This window comes from Silurus aristotelis (genome assembly GCF_946808225.1).
Source record: "Silurus aristotelis genome assembly, chromosome: 27".
Taxonomy (NCBI): Eukaryota; Metazoa; Chordata; class Actinopteri; order Siluriformes; family Siluridae; genus Silurus; species Silurus aristotelis.
Window position 1 is genome coordinate 6,110,973 of NC_139600.1, and position 16,168 is coordinate 6,127,140.

Sequence of the window (16,168 nt, forward strand, 5' to 3'; positions counted from 1 at the left end):
GATGACAAGATAAAGAGTAGTGAATGTGTCTTTATAATTAAAATCGAAATAAGTCTTAGGAAAAAGAAAATGTTAATCTAAAAGTATACTTGAGTGAACATTTAGATGTGAAACTAATGACTTGAGCTGTAATAAATTATTGCAAAAAATGTTGTTACCATAATTGCTGTACCTTTATATTCCAAAGATAAAAACAGAAATACATTATACATTTGATTGTATGTCAAGAAACTGGTATAAAATAATTTTTTTAAACACGCAATTTTACTGATATACACTTAATATTTTTGTTTACATGACTTTTCTAAATTACAATGAAGTAAGAACAAGTCTAGTTACCCAGAAATTAAAAGGGGGAAAATGTGTGCGTGTTATTTATTTCACTAATAACATGTAGCTAACAACATAATCAATGCCTGACATTTATCTTAGAAGATTACTAGGCTATGAAGCATTTAGATTGTTTACACTGGCCATGACAGGATTAAAAAGTCAGCAGTACTCTTGAACCGTAGTCAAAGTAACATAAAATAAAAAATTTTATTTCTCAAATATATCTCAAAAGTATGTCAAAGTACTGTATCTTATATGCAGAAAATGTTGGCATAATTTTGCTTAAAACCCATTGTCTGGTCTATTTTTCGTACAGTTTGTATAAACTAAATTCAACCACAGTGAAATTAATTTGGTTTTATATACTAGTCAGGATCATGAGCCATGATACTGGTGCTTTAAAAGGACAAAATGTAATAAAGTAAGAGTACATGTACATTCTGAATGTATTTGGTTATATTTGGATATTGACACAAGTCCTTTTATAGTCCAGATATTATCATGTAATAAGAACACACACACACACACACACACACACACACACACACACACACACACACACACACACACACACACACACACTCTCACACACACACACACACACACACACACACACACACACACACACACACACACACACACACACACACACACACACTCTCACACACACACACACACACACACACACACACACACACACACACACACACACACACACACACACACACACACACACACACACACACACAGAAAAACTGTGCTGGCATACCCAGATTGTTAAACAAATAAACAGAACACAGAACACATATAAGAGCCAACTCCCACAGGTTCACACAATAACACATTCACCCTGAAACACACTCTCTCAAAAAATGTTTTCTTGTATTTTAATTGTAGTAGTGGCAGTAAAATTTTTTCTCTAGTTGCCAAGAAACTGTCAAGCTCTAAACTGTTTAGATATAGGTAAAAAAAAAAACAAATTCTGATACAATTGCATTGGATAAATTTTTACCACCGTCAGTAATGCATATAAATGGTGTGTTATATTTCTAATGTTCAAATACAAGAATGAAAAATGAAAAAAAGAGGAGAATAGTCACAAAAACATAAACTAGAGTAGATCAAAACCCACATCACACACAAACAAATTCATTTTCTACATTCACAGCACAGGGAAGTCAGGTTTAATTGTACTGTTACCTTTAATAGCACTTTCCACTTTGACTTCACAATAAAATTACAAAAAGAGGGATAGTGAGTAAGAGAGAGAGAGAGAGAGAGAGAGAGAGAGAGAGAGAGAGAGAGAGAGAGAGAGAGAGAGAGAGAAAGAAAGAGACAGATCATTTATTGCTGTATTTAGCACAATGCATGTGTGCTAATGTAATTTTTCATTTGTATATAACTTTGTAATAAATAACTGCTATAGGACATTTATATACAAATGGAACAAGTCAGTTATTTAAATCATAACGCCAAATTGTTCATCAACATCACAAGCCCCATTCATTAAAATGAACCAGTAAATAAGTAAACTTTCTTATCTAAATTGTGCTGTGTAAGTAAATGTCATGCTATTTATGCAGCATCAGTGCATCTGGATACAGCTTGAGAGCTTCAAAACATTGTCTGTTATACTGTATATATTCTATTATATTATAATATTCTGTCTATTATTCTCTGCCACATACATGCTGCTCATTGGATGTTTCTTTTTCAGCATTTCCATTTTCCATTCAGCAGATCAGCAGGTTTTATATACAGTATATACACGTGCATCTTAATAAATTTCAATATCATTAAAGAGTTGATTTATTTTAGTAATTCAATGCAAAAAAGTTCAACTCATATTATATACATTATATATATCTCATATTATATTGTACACACAGACTGATATTTTTCAAGTGTTTATTTCTTTTAATAGTAATGATTTTACCTCACATTTAATAAAAACCCACCCAAATATTCTCAAAATATTAGAATACTTCATAAGACCAATAAAAAAAAAATGTTTAGTGAATTTTTGGCTTCTGAAAAGTATGTTCATTTACTGTATACTGTATGTACTCAATACTTGGTAGGGGCTCCTTTTGATTACTGCCTCAATTCGGCGTGGCATGGAGGTGATCAGTCTGTGGCATGGAGGTGATCAGACTGTGGCATGGAGGTGATCAGTCTGTGGCACTGCTGAGGTGGTATGGAAGCCCAGGTTTCGTTGACAATGGGCTTCAGCTCATTTTCATTTTTTGGTCTCTTTTTTCTCATTTTCCTCTTGACAATAATCCATAGATTCTCTATAGGGTTCCAGTCTGGTGCATTTGCTGGCCAGTCAAGCACACCAACACCAATGTCATTTAACCAACTTTTGGTGCTTTTGGCAGTGTGGGCAGGTGCCAAATCCTGTTGGTAAATAAAATCAGCATCTCCATAAAGCTGGTCAGCAGAGGGAAGCACTGACCACTGACTGTGCAAACTTTATACTGGACTTTAAGCAACTTGGATTCTGTGCCTTTCTTCTCTTCTTCCAGACTCTGGGACCTTGATTTCCAAAATAAATGCAAAATTATCTTTCCTTTCATCTTTAAACTTTAGCCCACTGAGCAACAGTCCAGTCCTTTTTGTCCTTTGCCCAGGTAAGACACCTCTGACGTTGTCTTTGGTTCAGGAGTGGCTTGACACAAGGAATGGGCCAGTTGTAGCCCATGGATACATCTCTGTGCGTGGTGGCTCTTGAAGCACTGACTCCAGCTGCAGTCCACTCTTTGTGAATCTCCCCAAATTCTTGAATGGGCTTTGTTTCACCTTTTTGACACTGCACATGGAGGGGACACAAAAGGTCATTGCTAAAGAAGCTGCTGTTCACAGAGTGCTGTATACAAGAACATTAAAATGTGGTAGAAAAAGGTAAAACAAAGCCCATTCAAGAATTTGGAGAGATTCACAAAGAGTGGACTGCAGTGCTGGAGTCAGTGCTTCAAGAGCCACCACGCACAGAGAAGTATGATCGTCTTCTGGACAACTGTCAAGTCAGCAGTCTTCCCCTATGATTGTGTAGCCTGAACCAGACTGGGACACCATTTAAAGGCTCAGGAAACCTTTGCAGGTGTTTGGATTTAATGAGCTGATTACAGTGTGACAGCATGTGAGATGCTGAATTTTGTTTTTAGTTGTAAGCCCAAATCATCAAAATTAAAAGAAATAAACACTTGATTCATCTGTGTTCATTCTTGATTCATTCTACTTTGTTATCTTGTTATCTGTGTGCTTAGGGTCATTGTCCTGTTGCCCCATTAAACCGTGGCACCCAGTCTGACATCCAGAGTGGTTTATGTATATATATATATATATATATATATATATATATATATATATATATATATATATATATATATATATATATATATAGAGTGAGAAAAATAAGTATTTGAAAACCCGCTATTTTACAAGTTCTCCCACTTAGAAATCATGGAGGGGTCTGAAATTGTCATCGTAGGTGCATGTCCACTGTGAGAGACATAATCTAAAAAAAAAAAATCCAGAAATCACAATATATGATTTTTAAACTATTTATTTGTATGATACAGCTGCAAATAAGTATTTGAACACCTGTCTATCAGCTAGAATTCTGACCCTCAAAGACCTGTTAGTCTGCCTTTAAAATGTCCACCTCCACTACATTTATTATCCTAAATTAGATGCACCTGTTTGAGGTCGTTAGCTGCATAAAGACACCTGTCCACCCCATACAATCAGTAAGAATCCAACTCCTAACATGGCCAAGACCAAAGAGCTGTCCAAAGACACTAATTAAACACCTCCACAAGGCTGGAAAGGGCTACGGGGAAATTGCCAAGCAGCTTGGTGAAAAAAGGTCCACTGTTGGAGCAATCATTAGAAAATGGAAGAAGCTAAACATGACTGTCAATCTCCCTCGGACTGGGGCTCCATGCAAGATCTCACCTCGTGGGGTCTCAATGATCCTAAGGAAGGTGAGAAATCTAGGGTTAGATGACCTGAAAAGAGCTGGGACCACCGTTTCCAAGGTTACTGTTGGTAATACACTAAGACGTCATGGTTCGAAATCATGCATGGCACGGAAGGTTCCCCTGCTTAAACCAGCACATGTCCAGGCACGTCTTAAGTTTGCCAATGACCATTTGGATGCGATCCAGAGGAGTCATGGGAGAAAGTCATGTGGTCAGATGAGACCAAAATAGAACTTTTGGGTCATAATTCCACTAAACGTGTTTGGAGGAAGAAGAATGATGAGAACCATCCCAAGAACACCATCCCTACTGTAAAGCATGGGGGTGGTAGCATCATGCTTTAGGGGTGTTTTTCTGCACATGGGACAGGGCGACTGCACTGTATTAAGGAGAGGATGACCGGGGCCATGTATTGCAAGATTTTGGGGAACAACCTCCTTCCCTCAGTTAGAACATTGAAGATGGGTTGAGGCTGGGTCTTCTAACATGTCAATGACCCAAAGCACACAGCCAGGATAACCAAGGAGTGGCTCTGTAAGAAGCATATCAAGGTTCTGGCGTGGCCTAGCCAGTCTCCAGACCTAAACCCAATAGAGAATCTTTGGAGGGAGCTCAAACTCCATGTTTCTCAGCGACAGGCCAGAAACCTGACTGATCTAGAGAAGATCTGTGTGGAGGAGTGGGCCAAAATCACTCATGCAGTGTGTGCAAACCTGGTGAAAAACTACAGGAAACATTTGACCTCTGTAATTGCAAACAAAGACTACTGTACCAAATATTTACATTGACTTTCTCCGGTGTTTAAATACTTATTTGCAGCTGTATCATACAAATAAATAGTTAAAAAATCATACATTGTGATTCAACTGAATTTCCACAAGGTGGACTTCAATCAAGTTGTAGAAACATCTCAAGGATAATCAGTGGAAACAGGATGCACTGGAGCTTAATTTGGAATGTGTCATGGCAAAGGCTGTGGATACTTATGTACTTGTAATTTTTTTCATTTTTTATGTTTAATAACTTTCAAATAAACTTCTTTTATGTTGTCATTATATGGTATTGTTTGTAGAATTTTGAGAAAAATAATGCATTTTTTTAAATAAGGCTGAAAACATAAAATGTGGTGACAATATTAAACTTAGATATATTTTATAGCAGTCATTGTGCAGCTTGTGTAGCAGCTATATACACCCTAAGTTGTTTAATCATGCAAAGCCACATTTCCTATTCATCATGTTCCTCTTTTAGTGTATCTTGTATTTGAGCAGTTCAAATTAGGTTATTTCAGTACAATACTCTTAAACTGACCACTGGATGTCCAATGTGGCATCTCATGGCAAATAACTCTCTGAGGATTTGAGAATTAGAATTGTTGCTCTCCACAAAGATTGACTAGGCTATAGAAAGATCAGTAACACCCTGAAAGTGAGATACAGTAAAGAGGCTATGGTCATACAGAGGTTTTCCAAAACCGTTTCCATTTGGAACAGTGGTCAACCAAAGAGGTTCTCGTGCTGTGCGACAGGTGCAGAAGCTGGCTTCAAAAAACAGACAGAAGGTCCACTTGTCAGTGCTCAGACTATATGCCACACACCAGGGCTGTCTATAACACATGATCACAAATACTACCCATCTTTGCACGCCCTTAAATATGTATACCAACCCCATAAAAGCACCAAAGCTATTTATTAAGAGGTAGGAAAGAGTGAGAGTTGACATAAAAATTTTCAAAAAACCCACAGAAAGCAACGCAGAGCTGAGCGTGCAATTAATTTATTGCAGTGCTATAACCAATATTTTGTGTTTCAAAAGGCATCTACACTTATTTCAAAGCCTAAGAGTTCTGAAAGCAATTTTGCTTACCACAGGCTCTACACTCACTTCTCCCTCAACTCTCTCCCTCTCTTTATCCTCCTCACTCTGCATACCGCTGCTGCCAGTGCTGTCACTACCACCACCACTAACATCATCTTCTGCCATGGCAGCTGATGAAGGTCCTGCTGTGGCAGAAAGTGTCTGTTATTTTGACATTTTGCATTGGTAGTCTGAATGGCCTGTTTCTTTTTTTCACACAATTTCTCTGCACCTTCCTTGAATTTCTTCTGTATTTTGACAAATATATTACACCGCTGCAAAGACCCCAGCACCATCAACTAATTAAGCAGAAAACAGATTGGGCTGATAAGAGTTTTAAAGCCTGATCCGGCAAAAACATTATGAGATGTATAGGCCCAAAAAGTATGTTGACCCAGCGTATGTAAATGTAAAATGCCCTGTCTGCCAGAGGGCCAGTCCGCCCCTATTGCTCACTGCAACAAGTCGGTTTGCACAACTGTCATCCCAAAATGTAACCTCTTCAGAAGCTGGATCACAAAAAAGCCCGCAAATGGTTTGCTGAAGACAACCTGTCCAAGAGCATGAATTACTGGAACCATGTCCAGTGGAAGAACATGATGCCCTCCCTTCAACAGCAGTTTTCCAACATGATAATGACCCCAAACACACTGCCAAGATGACAACTGCCTTGCTGAGGAAGCTGAAGGTTAAAGTGATGAGTGATCAATTATGTTTTCCGATCTGAACCCTATTGAGCACCTCTGGGGCATCATCAAGCAGAAGTTGGAGAATGTCCATTATGTCATTATGGATAAGTGAAAGAGGATCCCAGCAACAACCTGTGCAGGATCCAAGATGGCGGCGTGGCAGTAGCTGGCAGTGGCGCTCCGGACCCAAAATGGTGCTACTTATAATTTGGAGCCCTCCTTACGCAACACATGGACTTCGGAGCAACCGGTGTCCTCGTGTACAACCACAAAACCATCAACGAACTCAAAAATAACCCAAACAACTCAATAAATGATGACCTGCAGCAGAAGCTACGAGACCTCGGCATGCTTCGAGAACCAGGCCTCCAGACCTCGGCATCACCTGCGGCATCAAAAGCGCTGCGTAAGGAAGCAGAAGTGTGGAAAGCGAGCGGGTGCTAATGCTAGGCTAAAAGCTAACCCTAGTCGGCCCGCTCTACCATCTCTACTGCTGGCTAATGTCGGTTTCCTGGACAATAAATTGGACTACATCAGACTCCAACAAGCTACTCGGCGTGAGTACAGACACTGCTGCGTTTTTGTGTTTACTAAGACATGGCTGAGCGACAGATTTCCGGACGCCGCCATTCAGCTGGACGGGCTAGCCGGGCAAGCACTGGACGGGACTGTGCTTCCCAAATTTATCAGAATGTGGATTTTGCAACCAGAGGAGAAAACATGCTGGATGTTGTTTACACTAACATCCGGGGCGCATACTGGGGGAAGCCCTGCCCCCACCTCGGGTACTCAGACCACATCTCTGTTATGCTGATCCCATCATACAGACCACTCAGCAGGTGTTCAAGACCAGCTCGGAAGCACGTAAGAACCTGGCCAGCAGGATCCATGTCTGCTCTCCAGGACTGTATTGAATGCACTGACTGGGACATGTTCAGGGAAGCTGCAACCTATGGCGATTTCATCAACTTGGAGGAGTACACGTCAACAGTGACCAGCTACATCGGCAAGTGCATTGATGACATGACCATTTCCAAGACCATCACTACAAGCTCCAACCAGAAGCTGTGGATGACCGCCAAGGTGCGTGTGCTGCTAAAAACAAGAGACTCCGCCTTCAAAGCAGGGGACAAGGCGGCCTTGAAAACAGCAAGGGCCAAACTGTCCTGTGCCATCATAGAGGCGAAGCGCACACATGCCAAGAGAATCCACGGCCACTTAATAACCTTACCTGGTCCCTCAACACCAGCTCCATCAGCAAAAAAGCCCAGCAGCGTCTCTACTTCCTGAGAAGGCTGAGGAATCTCATCTCCCTCCCCCCATCCTGACCACGTTCTACAGAGAGCATCCTGAGCAGCTGCATCACTGCCTGGTTTGGGAATTGCACCGTCTCGAATCACAAGGCCCTACAGAGGATAGTGAGGACAGCTGAGAAGATCATCGGAGTCTCTCTCCCCTCTATCATGGACATTTACACCACACGCTGCATCCACAAAACAAACAGCATTGTGGACGACCACACACACCCCTCACACACACATTTCACTCTCCTGCGATCAGGGAAGCGGTTCCGAAGCATCCAGACTGTGTAACAGTTTCTTCCCTCAAGCCATCAGGCTCCTCAACAAACATCTGAACTAAACTCTCTCTCACACTCACACACACTTACACACAATTGTGTGACTGATCTGCACAAACCAGACTCAACACACACTCACACTCCCTTTGTGTGACTGATCTGTACAAACCGGACTCAACACACATCATACACTTCGTACAAACCGGACTCAACACACATCATACACTTCGCATACCCATCATTCAGTACCACTCACACTAATCATTACCACAAAATGTTTACATGTGTTTTTTGCACATATTTCGGGAATTGTTCTTTTGCACAATATTCTGTCCACATCATTCTGCCACTGTTCACTTTATTTTGATTGCTGCTATTGTTGAATTGCACAAATCTGTTTACATTTTTCTGTTTACATTTTTCTGCTACTGTGCACCTTATTTTGTTACGACAGGTTTACTAGCGGAGCTATTTTGTGTATTGTGTATTGTCCTGCACTGTACTGTGTTGTCTTGCACTGTGTTGTGTATTGTCTTTTGCTACACAGTCTCACCCCACATTGTCACATATCGAAGTTGCCTCGGATGGTGTAGACATCCGACGCAGAAGGGAGCCCCTTTGCGTCGCTTTTCAACGTAGATGGCCGTCCTATACACTTCAATGCAAATCCCCCGTTGCTTTTCAACGTAAATGCCCGTCCTATTCACTTCAATGCGAATCCCTCATCTTTGGATTAGGGTTAGGGTTAGGGTTAGGGTTTGGGTTAGGTTTAGTGTTCGGGTCATCTTCTGATTTGGACTCGGCCGGGGGAAAACCAACGAATCAGTCGTATGTAGTGGACATTTCGTAACATTATTATTAGTTATTAAATATAGTATAAATAATCCGATACACATATTATTATAAATAATAAGTGTTTATTAATATAAATAATATTTATTATAAATAATAAGCGATCAAGTGTATAGGACGGCCATCTACGTTGAAAAGCGACGCAAAGGGGCTCCCTTCTGCGTCGGATGTCTACGCCATCCGAGGCAACGTCGATATGTGACGATGTGGGGTGAGACTGTGTTGTCTTTTGTCAACTGTTTGCACCAGTTGCACACATGCACTTTATGTGGCGAGGATCTTTCCACTAGTTCTTGGCCCTGTGTTTCATTTCACTATGTGAAATTCCAGCTATATAGGGTTGAAATGACAATAAAAGCTTATTGATCTGAGCTCTGGTGAATTCCATGTCCAGGAGGATTAAGGCAGTTCTAGATAATTGTGCTCACACAAAATATTGACACTTTGGGCACAGTTTTGACATGTTCACTTAGGGTGTACTCTCTTTGGTTATAATTTAGACAATAGTGGCTGTATGTTGAGTTATATTTAGATGACAGTAAATCTGTACTGCCATACAAGCTGCACATTGACTACTCTAAAATATATCCATGTTTCATTTCTATAGTATTGTTCCTTTGAAAAGATTATACTGAAATGTTTGCTGAAATGTGAGGGGTGTACTCACTTCTGTGAGACACTATTGTTAAATAGCTGGTCCTTATAAACACATTGTATAAATAAAATTGAATTGAACAGAGTTATAGAGTATGTGTGTGTTTTGACTTTACCTGCTGCCATGCGCAGTACATTGTCTAAAGCTGGCATCACATCTCTATCCAGCTGGTTGTGTATCTGCTCACCCAACAAAGGCCCAATGTCTTGTCCCAATCGCAATGACAAAACACACAAATTAAAAGCAAAAGTCACAAACAAAAATTAATAAACAGGAAGAAATATAACATCAAACATCTAAAAATACAATTAAAATATAAACCAAATATTGAAAGGAGAAAGAGAGATGGCTTACTGTGTATATTGGAGAGAACTTTATTTTTGGCTGGTGTGTATTGTGCAGTCAGATACTCAATTTGCTGTAAATGTACACAAATCAGCAGTGACTTGTAATGGTTTTCTCAGTTTTGTGACTACTAAAAAATCTGTATCTGCACATTTTTATTTGATTTATATTGCACTTTTCATTGTGATTCATTTGTGTGTGTTACCGCTGGTGTATAACTGGCCATTGATTTCAGATCTTTTATGTTGGAGCTGATGAGTCGTTTGGTGCTTTTGATCTGGGATGTAATATTGTGGCTTCCGGTGTAGGCAACCAGCACACCCACTCTAAAATAGAGTTAGCACTGTGTTCATATTTCACATGCAATAAACATTTATATACCATAATTTTCATATACTGTACATAAGTAGTTTTTTATGTGCTTAGAATCCCCTGTTCATGTACAGTACATCTACACTCCCAACACCTGCCATGCTGTAGGCCAGCGGTCCCCAAACCTTTTTGTGCCACGGACCGGTTTAATGTCAGACAATATTTTCATGGACCGGCCTTTAAGGTAAGGTGAATAAAATAATAAAATGATACGACCGGCATAAAAACTGGTAATTTCTAAATATATTAATAAACCTGAATCCACTGTGTTTTTTTTTTGTTTGTTTATTTTGCTAGCTTCAGGGTTTTAGCAGTAATGTATTATGTGTTAGCGGCACATAAATAAGAAGGTAGAGGAGCAGCCCCTTTAAGAAGGTAGAGGATGTAGGTAAGACATGTGACCGAGGCATCTTGACAAGCATGAACAGTGAGTCATAGACAGATGTGGCGGAGAGAATCCGGTAATTTTCCGAAATAAAACATCGTTCAGAATCAAATAATAAATAAAACGGAAATAATGTGTTATGTATTCTTTCTGTGCGGCCTGGTACCAATTGACCCACGGAGGGGTGCTGGTCCGCGGCCCAGGGGTTGGGGACTACGGCTGTAGGCAACTACAATGTATATGTACCTGCTAGTTGATTGAAGTACAACTAAGTTTAACAGAGGTTTCTTGCAAAAGCAGCCACTAACCACACAGCGGCAGTAACTCAACTACTTATTGCCAGCACACACACACAAAAACACACACACACACACACACACACACACACACACACACACAGTTGTTTTAAAAGTTGTTTTTGAAGACCCCTATTGTCAATTGATTACAATACCTAAATATAGCCACAAGCAAGTGGGGGTCCAAGCACTTGGCCCACAGACTGTCCCAATCGCCAGTTCTTCCAAGACCAATAAAGATCTAGAAAACCATTGGATTGTAGAAAACTATTTGGCTGAATATGGTGATGTTTTTGTACAAATCCAATACAAATGTAGTTACAGATCACAGTACGTAACTATCCAGAAAATAAATGTTTTTTTCACAAAACAAATAACAACTGTGGTGAAATCTTAATGTGTGCACACACACACACAAACTCACACACACACACACACACACACACACACACACACACACACACACACACACACACACACACACACACACACATCCAAAATGTAGACAGGGCTTGCACTTCTCTTTTATCTAGACCAGGGGTGTCCAATCTTTCCCACAAAGGAAAAGTCCTAGCCGACCAAGCAAGTCCAAACTAGGGCTGCAACTAACGATGATTTTGATAATCGAGTAATTGGATGATTATTTTTCTTTTTCTTTCTTTCTTTCTTTCTTTCTTTCTTTCTTTCTTTCTTTCTTTCTTTCTTTCTTTCTTTCATTAATCGGATAAACAATATAATATATTTTTTGATTAGATGTTTTGCTTATTATAACTACAGTGGTGTGGAAAAATGTTGCTTTTTCAAATTAAACTAATTAAAATAAAAACATTTAATATTAGTAAAAGATAACACAATTGAACACAACATGCAGTTTTTGAATGAATTTTTTTATTATTGAGGGAAAACAAATCTATCAGAAAACTATATGACCCTGTGTGAAAAAATGTTTGCCCCTAAACCTAATAACTGGTTGGGCCACTCTTAGCAGCAACATTCAAGCGTTTGTGATAACTTGCAATGAGTCTGTTACAGCGCTGTGGAGAAATTTTGGTCACTCATCTCTGCAGAATTGTTGCAATTCATCCACATTGGAGGGTTTTCGAGCATGAACCTCCTTTTTAAGGTCATGCCACTGCATCTCAATAGGATTCAGGTTAGGACTTTGACCAGGCCACTCCAAAGTCTTCATTTTGTTTTTCTTCAGCCATTCAGAGGTGGACTTGCTGGTGTGTTTTGGATCAGAAGCCAAGTTCTCTTCAGCTTGAGGTCACGGACAGATGGCCAGACATTCTCCTTCAGGTTTTTTGGTAAACAGCAGAATTCATGGTTCAATTTATCACAACAAGTCTTCCAGGTCATGAAGTAGCAAAACAGCCCATCACACTGCCACCACCAGATGTTACTGTTGGTATGATGTTCTTTTTCTGAAATGCGGTGTTACTTTTACACCAGATGTAATGGGACACACACCTTTCAAAAAGTTAAACATTTGTCTCGTCAGTCTACAGAGTATTTTCCCAAGTCTTGGGGATCATCAATATGTTTTCTGCCAAAACTGAGACGAGCCTTAATGTTCTTTTTGCTCAGCAGCAGTTTTCATCTTGGAACTTTGAAAATGCAGACCATGTTTGCCCCATCTCTTTCTTATCTATTCTTGTGACCTCTTGGATGAGTCGTCGCTGTGCTTTTAGAGTAATTAAAAAATCCCATCAGTTGTAGCTAAACTAACTAGACTAGGCTAAACGAAGCTGGATAGAATTAAACTAAGCTAAGCTAAACTGAACTTCGTTGCTAAGTGAAGTTTTGTTGGACAACTTAAGCTATTGACTCAAGTTTATCATCTAGCATTGTTTAAACTGATTGAAGTTCATCTGTTGGAAAACTGGTTTGTAAATGGAAGTAACAAACAACATATAAGTCAATCAAGAATGCAATGAGTTTATTGAAGTCTGAGAGTAAATGTTTGAGTTGATCCCTGTGTCCATGGTTGACTGAGTCCTTTTTTCGAGTCAGAGGAAGAATTAATGTGCAAAACCCAAGTTAACTTGACAGTTGATAACCACCTGATAGTTACATCTTGTAATCTACAATATAACACCAGTGGTCTTCACATCCGTGGAAGTGTTCAACAGATAAGCACAGACAAAGTGAAAGCAACAGTAAAGTTGTTGGTGTTGGAGAGTTAAGTGGATGAGTTAAAGATGGCTGAAGAAGCAGTGGGGAAACCAATGGAGCAGCTTAAAAAGAAAGGACTTCTGCTAAAATCAGTTTTACCAGACAAGTTAACTTCCTCAGCAGGGAAGCTCACAGACTAGTGGATGAGGAGCTCATGGACGAGTTCAAGAAACTTTTAATTGCTGAAAGGAAGGTCTTTGAGAGTAATGACTATAACAGAACTGGACTTCTGACATGGAGGATGATTAGAGCAAAGATGAGAAAGCAGTACTTTCAGTGCAACAGAACTTTGACATTGGAAAGACAGCAAATTAATGCAATGTTAAGTTCAATGAAGTCAAAGGAGTTGTTCAAGAAAATCAAAACAGCATTTGAGTATGCAAGGTGAATTTGTGTAAAACAACATTTGTATTGTTGATAATGATAATTGCAGATGGCAAAGTGACAACTATTATGAATAAAAAATATAATACAACATTGTTTTGACAATTTTTGTTTAAAAAATATACAGAAATTTCGTTCAGTTGTGAAGGTAGAATAATTTTTATAATAATTAATTTATGCATAAATTAAATATACAAACAGTGAAAACAAGCATGTGAACGTAGTAAAGTCACAGTAAATCACGTTTGAAAACAGATAAGTTGCTGTTATAGTAAATGCTATAAAAAAGAGAATATAACAGAGAAAGGCAGCAAGCTAACAGGCTAGATAAAAAAAAAAAAGAAATATGCATTGGTGTACAAAAATAAACAAATGCATAATCATTCGCTAAAAAACACAACGATGACTAAAAGAGTTAATCTTTTACTGCTGCTGTTATTTGCTGCTTTTAGATTTGCTGTTTGTTTGCACCGTTTTAATTAAATTCATCACTGTCACGAGCGAGCTGATTGCGCAACCTGAATCTCGCGAGTCACGGCAGAACAGATCCAGTGCGACTGTAAACAAACACGATAGCACTTTATTAAACTACCGTATTTTTAGGACTATAAGCCGCTACTTTTTTCCCACGTTTTGAACCCCGCGGCTTAAACAACGAAGCGGCTAATGTATGAAAAAACTTCCACCGGTGGCGCACGACTATGACAAAAGATAAACTCCCCAGAGAAATACAGTGGTACCTTGACCTAGAGTTTAATTTGCTCGCACATCAAATCAGTTTTCCATATTGAAAATACTTAAAATGGCATTAATCTGTTCCAACTCTCAAAATGACACCCCGGTTTTATGTTTTATTTTATTCAATTGGAAAAAACATTTCTAAATAACAAATCTTGTATAAAAACATAATAGAAAGAGTATGTAAAGATATAATAAGGTTTTATTCAATGTATTTTCCTTTGAGATGAGACGACTTGAGCTAACGAAAACGCCGGTGGGGTGTGTGTGTGTGTGTGTGTGTGTGTGTGTGTGTGTGTGTGTGTGTGTGTGTGTGTGTGTGAGAAGGGGGGTAGAGGCGATAAGCGGAGGCGGAGGGAAAACTCGTTTTTTACTATCACTCCTGTACACGACGTATCCCTACACTTTAAAATTGTAACTTTTTCTTCTTTGCTTATCTTAATTTTCGTCACAGTCTTCGCTTTCTGGCTTCGCTTTGCCATCTGGCAGCGGCGTATTGAGCTCGTACCTCAATTTTTTGCTAGCGTAACAAAGCAAAAAAAACGACAGAGTGACCGCTCGTACCTCGGAAAACCCGTACATTAATGCACTCGTAGGTCAAGGTACCACTGTAGTTGTGAAAGGAAGGAGGAAGACCGTGAACAATGACTAACTTGGTCGGCTACTGTTTGGATACAAGCCGTTGTAATGCGTTGAGTCAGGGTGAAGGGAGAGCTCTCTAACTTCAGTTGCAACAGAAATCATATAAGCACAGACAGGTTTCCAAAACTCGTGCTGTTTTATTTTTCTTGGCAACAGCGTTATGGGTTAGTCAAAGAAACTTAGAAATGAACATCAGAAATAATAAGGACATAATCCTTAGTCTCACACGCACACACTCGCAGTAATACCGGGAGAATGCAGTGACATGATATTCCCAAAATACCGCTATGCTCCTAATAGAAGCGCAACATATTGCATTTAGTGTCTTTCATTAAAGCCTGTGTAAAGTTAATTAGTTTCAGTGTAGACACCTGCAGCTTATAGACAGGTGCGGCTTATTTATGTTAAAAATAAAAATCTTTGTCAAATTCAGTGGGTGCAGCTTATATATGTCAGGGATCCACCTGCCACGCCCCCTTTGGTGGCTCTCTATGCCTCCGCTCTCCCTAGAGCTCCAGGTTTAATCATGCACACCTGGAGCTTATCATCACTCATGCCTCCACTCTCTCTGAAGCTCCAGGCATAATCACGCTCACCTGGGGTTCATCATCACTCCACCCTGCTTCTATATAAGCTCCTCATTCACTCCCAATCCCCATTCGTTACTGAATTTGTTAGATGCTACGTACTGCTGCATGGTCTCACAGTTGCATGCAGTACTCTACGGGTTCCGTTCCGTTCCGTTCAGACTCTACCATCCAGTACCGGCTGTGTTTCCCCTCCCCGCGCATTTCTGATCAGCTACGCTTCTCCCCATGCACACGTCGAACTCTCTTAAGGACTTGTGTGAGTGCGTGTGTGTGTGTTTGTGCGCGTGCGT

General features: G+C 39.7%; 1 protein-coding gene across 3 annotated transcripts in view; it reads right to left on the minus strand.

The window, feature by feature from the left end:
• The window catches only part of prom1b (prominin 1 b), a 78,531-nt gene that overhangs the window by 38,220 nt on the left and 24,143 nt on the right, over positions 1–16,168 (minus strand). For 2 of the 3 annotated variants that reach the window (XM_083532536.1, XM_083532535.1), the window contains exons 5-8: positions 10,502–10,622; positions 10,306–10,369; positions 10,067–10,156; positions 1,534–1,557 (exon numbers count right to left, since the gene is read on the minus strand). In XM_083532536.1, coding sequence (XP_083388662.1) covers positions 1,534–1,557; positions 10,067–10,156; positions 10,306–10,369; positions 10,502–10,622 — 299 coding nt within the window. The remainder of the gene's footprint in view (positions 1–1,533; positions 1,558–10,066; positions 10,157–10,305; positions 10,370–10,501; positions 10,623–16,168) is intronic. The other variant, XM_083532537.1, reaches the window with a different exon arrangement.